Source organism: Empidonax traillii, unplaced genomic scaffold, assembly GCF_003031625.1.
Source record: "Empidonax traillii isolate 1590-97213 ecotype Southwest subspecies unplaced genomic scaffold, ASM303162v1 scaffold40:size2234952, whole genome shotgun sequence".
NCBI lineage: Eukaryota > Metazoa > Chordata > Aves > Passeriformes > Tyrannidae > Empidonax > Empidonax traillii.
The window spans coordinates 2,228,662-2,234,933 of record NW_020955233.1 but is presented as its reverse complement, the minus strand read 5'-3'; the positions used below and the strand labels follow the sequence as shown (position 1 = coordinate 2,234,933).

Here is a 6,272-nt window from a genome sequence, read left to right as displayed (position 1 = left end):
ACGGTGAGGATGTCTCTCTGTGCAGGAAGCCAGTTTCATTTCAGAGCCTCAGGAGTGGCCTCTGGCAGTTCATTTCCCTGAGGAAAGGGATGCATATACCTGCCTTCAGGGCATCTCAGGTCTGGCCCACCTGTTAAAGCTTTCCATGGGTTCTGCAGTTCTGGTTTGGAAAAAAATCCAAACTTAATAGAAACAAAACTTTGTCCAACTAAAACCTTTTATTTTAAGGCATTTCTGAGGGCTATTGCTTGGGATTTAACTTCTGTGAGGGAAGATTCCCTCGGCCTTAATGCTGCTGATGGATGATGCTCTCAGGCTGAAAGGGCAGGGATTTGGGGTGGGCAGGAACATACCTGGGGTTGTGTGGGAGCTCTGGGAGGTCAGCACCAGGAATTGCTGTCTGTGCTCCTCTGCAAACACAATGTGCCAACGTTCCCTAGTGCCAGCGGTTTCTTTGGGTATTTTTGGGGTGTAGAGGTCCATCTGGGGTGAAGCATCTCATGGTGCCTCTTCAGAGCAGCCCATAGTGGAGGGACTGAAGGCAGACCTTTATCCATGCCCATCTGAGAGCTGCCCAGGCATCCCAGTGCCCATCACTGGGTTCCCATCCCTGGGATGAGTGTTTTGCAGACAAGCCCTGCCGGGGAGACAAGTCCATCTCTGCCAGGTTGGTAAGAGAAAGATGGTATTTGAGATGGATACAGCTCACAGTAGCCCCACTGGACACAGGAGGCGAGAGGAAGGAGTGGCTGTGCTGATGGCCTGGTGGCTGGGAGGTTGCTTGAGCCCGAGTGCTGCCATGTGCCGTGCTCCTACCAGCACCCTTGGAAACATCTGGAGTCTCCTTTGCACATCCAATCCCAGTAATCTGTGCTTCTCTCTAAAGGAGAACTGCAGGGGTTAATACATGACATGATGGCACTCAGACACCAGTATGAGGGGAGAGAATAGGGATGCAGAGAATGACTAAGAGCTTGTCTATTGCTCAGCCAAATCTGTTGAGTTGCTGGTTACTTATTATCTATTACTCATTCCTCAGCCAAAAGTTAAACCAAAATAAATCCCTTTAACTCAATTCTTCACGCTGATTTAAGTAAGTAATAAACCAATCAAATGCTAATTTAACCTGTACAATTCTAAATATTTACTGCAGGGCTGAAAAACGAGATGTTTGGACACCAGGAAACACAGAGTTGCCATCATCAGAGCCAAGCTGCAACAATATGTGTAGCAATGGTGAGTCACATCATATCAGGCTACCTCATAAGATGAAAACATCGCTTGAAATTGCTTTGGGCTGGAGCTGCCCATCCCATTTGGTGGATCACCTTAGCATTGATACATTGTGTCACAGAACATAGGCAAGAAGGGATTAGATTTTAAGAAAAACGTCGCACTTGGGAGGTGCGACTCGTAGGGAACGCGATCCCTTATCCTTCGGCAGCAACGGCTGCCATCACCACTTCCTAGGAGCCTTCCAGAGGTGTCTTCTGCTGCCCTGAGGGTAAAACTCCCGCAGCGAGTGCTCCAGCCTGTCCGGCGGGCTGGCAGCGCGGCTGCTTTGATCACAGGAACAAGGTCACGCCAGGGAGGTGTGTCAGACATAACTGTACACCAGGTAGCGGTTCGGCCAGCGCCGCCCCTCTCCGGGCCAGGCCCGTAGCAGCTGCCAGGTGGGGCGAAGCGGCTCCGGCAGCGGGGCAGGGACCGTGCCGCGGCTCCCCCCCTCAACCCGCTCCGCCGCCTCTTTATTCCATGTTTTTTTCCCTTTATAGGAAAAGCATGCGCGGGGCAGGGGGGGGCTGCCCTGAGTCACCACGGGCTGCGGCGCCCGCCCCCGCCCGAGGATCCCGGGCCGGGCCGGGCCGGGGCGGGGTTAGCGCTGCCCGCTGAGGCCTCAGCGGCCGAGCCGAAGTCCGGATCCCGCCCCGCAGCCCCTCGGCCCCGCAGCCATGACGGGCAGGTAAGGCCGGGGAGGGGGATCCCCGGGGAGCCCCTGGGCAGGCGGTGAAGGGTCGGGAGCAGCTCCTGCTCGCCCAGGTTAACGCCGTGCTGTGCCCGGCGGGAAGGGTGAGGGGGAGGACGCTTTGCTGCTGTGAGTCTCGGGCGGAGCCGCGGAAGGGGAGCAGGGCTGCTCCGCTGTGCCTCACCCGGCTGCCCGGGGACAGCGAGGGGCGGCGGGAAGACGAGCGGCAGAGCTGGGAAGCAGCAGCCGAAGGTGCGGGCAGTGCCCGCCCCGCAGCCGGGTCTATGCGGCCGCATGGCGGGACCCAGGCTGGGGCATCGCTGCCCCCGCCGCGGGCCCTCCTGACCCATCCACACTGAGAGCCCCTCTGCCCACCCGTGCGCGCTCCTCTTCTTCCAGCTGCCCTCGGGGTTAACGTGTTCCAAGAACTGTTTAAGTCTGGAGCTTGACTCTCCACCTATGCTGTCTGATAGCGGAGAACTCTGTAAAGTCACCTAATTGACAGATGTAAATGAGAACAACAGCGGGAAAAGCATTTACTAGCATTCTGCGAGGGTTTACACAAGTGCTTTAGTGTCCCTTTGTGCTCCCATCTGTCAGATAAAATCCAGACGTTATAAAGCTTTGTGAAAATAAGCTTGCTTTTGTTAAATGCCTTGGAGATGAGAAGCATGAAGAAGGAGGAGTACTGAAATTAGTAGGATACCCTTTTCAGGATACTCATCCTCCTGAATCTTACTGTCATTATTGAAATCCTGGGGCATTGCTCTTCTCGACTAGGAATACTGAAGTGGATCCACAGTAGTTTGTTTATAAATATTCACTTTTCTTTTGTGTAATGTGTTGATGTTTGTGTTACACATCTTATGATAATTCGATTTAGATCCGGATTGATAGGTTGTTGGGTATGAAAAGATGCTGAATAATTCTGTGTGCTTATCTATGATTTGGGTGGGTGTTGTTTTTGCTCTCTGTGATGAAAAATTGTTGCTTTTGGGTGATTGTACATGCTCAAAACACTTCTGGGTTTTGCCTCTTGCCTTTAATGTTTTTTTTTTTTTTTCTTTTTCTGACGTGTGAAATAGGTGTGTATTTACAGTGTATTCACATTCATTTCCTTACACCTTGAGGAAGATTCAAGAGTCTTAAATGTTCACAAGTCATGGGTACCCATCCAGGTTCTAAATGGAGACAGAAGATCTCTAAATGGACCTGGGAAGAATTGTGGCTGTGTGAACCCAGCTGATTTTATTTTTACAAAACTGTGGTGTGGTACTGTTTAGAATAACAGGTTTACCTCAGATGAGACACTGCAGAGTGTGCAGTTCTAAGCAATGCAGGATTTCTGTCTCCTTTTCCTTGGGTGTATTTAGGGGGTGGTTTAAATGAGCAGGCCTTGGCTTTAGCTTGTCGAAAGTGAAGGCAAGTTTTATTTAATGTTTTCAGAAATGTTTGCCCCGGGAAGTTTGTCAACTATGAGCATTTCTAAAGTTCTGTCTGCTGTGGTTCCCAGGACAGAACAATTAACTGTTCTATTCAAGATGTTTGTCACAGCTGTTTCCCTGTTTGTAGTATCATCCATTTAGGGTAGCAGCCTCCCAGCAAAAAGAGACTTGTGTGACAGGAGCACTCCCACAATGTGGGAACCTTCCTGAGTCAGGAACAGGATATAAATAGTCTTGAAACATGACAGAGGGAAAGGAGTGATTGTGGTGTTTTACAGTGTGTTAAAGCGAGGAAGACTGGAAAGCACGAGGTGCTCAAACAATATTCTTTTTTATTTCACCTTTCATGTCAAGAGAAAGTACAGAAGGACTTTCTTCTAGATACTCCTGATTACTGATGAATCATTGGTAATTAAAATAAATGAAAAATAACTTCATTTTCGTTGTGTTCTGTCCCATTTAGTTGCAGAGGAAGTTTAAATAGATACGGTAATTTGATTTATTGATTTTTAGCATTAGGGAAAAATATAACTCCAGGAAAAAAAATATGTGCACATCTATGTATTCATAGTAGAAAATTATTAAAGTTAGGTGACTGTTTAGCAAATGAAATTCAAATCTTACATGGATTACGAGTTAGACTGTTGAAGTGTGAGGACTGTGTTTTGTTAGAGAAAAGTGATAACTAGATAATTGGAATTTGCAAATAGTAGTTGTGACTGCCAGGTCTGGGCTAGGCTATTAGTGGAGTAGAGGAGGAGAACCACTTCCCTCGACCTGCTGGGCACACATTGTAGTTTTATGACGTTAAATGTTGTTTAACTACATTTGGAAATAAAGTCTGTGTAGGAGATAATGTGTTAGATATAAACTCAGTATGTTTCTAAGCAGCATTTTCTCTGTTTTGCAGTGTTGAGAAATACGATGGATGTGATTTTTGGTGCCTTAAGAAGTTTACTATGGTCCTTCCTTACTAATAAATAAGGGAAAGCTGCTGCTAGAATTTGTATTTGATGTATTTGGTCCATCTGTTCTTTTTGACTTTTGCATTTCTGAGGATTGTTGGAGTTTGTTGTGGGGTTGGTTCTTTTTGTTTGTTGGTTGGTTTTTTTGTTTAGTTTAGTTTTTTTTTCATTTAATAGTTCGAGGTTTTTTCTTTGTCTTTGTGATGGATTTACTTCTAAGAAAGACGATCTGTGAATGACCAGTGAGCAAAACATTGTCCGATGCCCAAAGTAGAAACAAGCAGAGTGGAAGAGAGTTTCTATTAAGACTTTGCTGCTGTGATGTTGATTACAAAACACAAAATTAAAATATGTCTGGGCTGTTTTGTATTGTCTTTAGAAATTAATCAAATACAAAGCTCGAGAAAAGAATTTTTCCCAAGTGCACGTTTCAGAGCATAATTATTTTTGTAAGACATTTTTGTTATCACTATACTTGGTCAAATTGGGATATGGATACGCCTATGCACTTCCTGTAGTCAACAAAAGAAGAGCAGCTGCATTTACAGATACACTTATTGATTGTTCCTAATCCAGTGGAGGTAAGAAATAAGGGTATATTATTTTCAATTAGGCTAGCTGACTAGATGCTTTTTAATTGAGTAGAAGAGCTGCTGTGCATGTGCTCCATTTCATGAAACAGTTGCAAGTAGAAGGGTTTAAAGGAGGAGGGAGTATAATCCATGATAATATTAAGAAAGGTTCTCGGCACTGAGTAGAAAGTACCTGCATCAAATAAAAGATGTCTCTCTGAGTTAGAGGCAGCCATTTCTGCTCTTCTGGGTTGAAAATATGGCTTTAATCTTGGCTTTGCATCTACATCTGCTCTGTGGCTCTCTAGATAGATTTTACCTTGTTGGAAAGTCCTTAGTCTGTTCTGAGGCCATAGAGGTGCTTCTCCAAGGAAGAACCACTTGTTAATGCCTGAAAGAAGAGTAGCTGCTTTTTTCTCTGCTTCGGCCAATGAGTAACCACCCGTAAGATTTTGGCATCAGTCTTGTCTCTGAAAAGCAGTCTGCCAAGAGGGAAAGAAAAACAAACCTGTGCCTTTTCACTCTTTGTGTATGAGGTGGCAAGAGAGGAGTGTGTGGATGAGGTTGTGTTGAGGGATGGGAAAGCAGGGTATTTATTGTTGTGATGGGTTTCTTTCTTTAATCCCCTCATCTTCCCTCTTGAAGAAGAGTCATACTTCCTGTGGAAGAGTGGTCTTTTCAAAACTACTAAAATCATGTCATATGAGTCAGAACAGGAAAAGTTTAGGTGTTTGAGAGAGAAAGAGGTTTTTAGCCAGATAGCTTAAGGTTAAGGGAGATTAGTGTTATAGTGATTTAATATTTTACTTTGTGCTAAAAGTAAAAAGGTGATTTAATCTTACATTTTAAAAGTGGTTTATTGCTCTGAAATTTAAAAGGTCAACAAAAACACCCAGTATGGAGGATAGTTTTCTTCTGTTCCACTGACATCATATAATAGAAATGGATAAACCATGCTTACAATCTGAAAGACATTATAGTGGCGGATTGCTATCAGGTCAGGAGCTGAAACTCTCAGTGACATGTGGGGTGAATTGTAGATTTTGAGGTTGCTAATTTGTGGCTTTGAAAGTATGTTGTTCTTTTATTTGTGCTTGTTATGCTGGGCAGAACCCTTCTGTTTTTCTTTATTGTCACAAGGGATATCTGCTGGTCAGTATTCATTTAGAACTCATGAAGTCATCACTCCTGTCTTTTTTTTCCTCTGTAGCTTGCCAAGCTGTAGTCATGCAATATATTTCATGCTACAAAAATCCTTTTTTTTTTTTTTTTTTTTTTTTTTTTTTTTTTTTTTTTTTTTTTTTTTTTTTTTTTTTTTTTTTTT

General features: G+C 44.6%; 1 protein-coding gene across 2 annotated transcripts in view; it reads left to right on the top strand.

Moving 5' to 3' along the window:
- Positions 1-1,762: 1,762 nt before the first annotated feature.
- The window catches only part of LIMS2 (LIM zinc finger domain containing 2), a 45,367-nt gene continuing 40,857 nt past the window's right edge, over positions 1,763-6,272 (top strand). For both annotated transcript variants that reach the window (XR_003570598.1, XM_027878392.1), the window contains exon 1: positions 1,763-1,963. Coding sequence is in view for 1 of the 2 variants with exons in the window: in XM_027878392.1 (XP_027734193.1) it covers positions 1,953-1,963 (11 nt within the window). In the remaining variant the exon portion in view is untranslated. The remainder of the gene's footprint in view (positions 1,964-6,272) is intronic.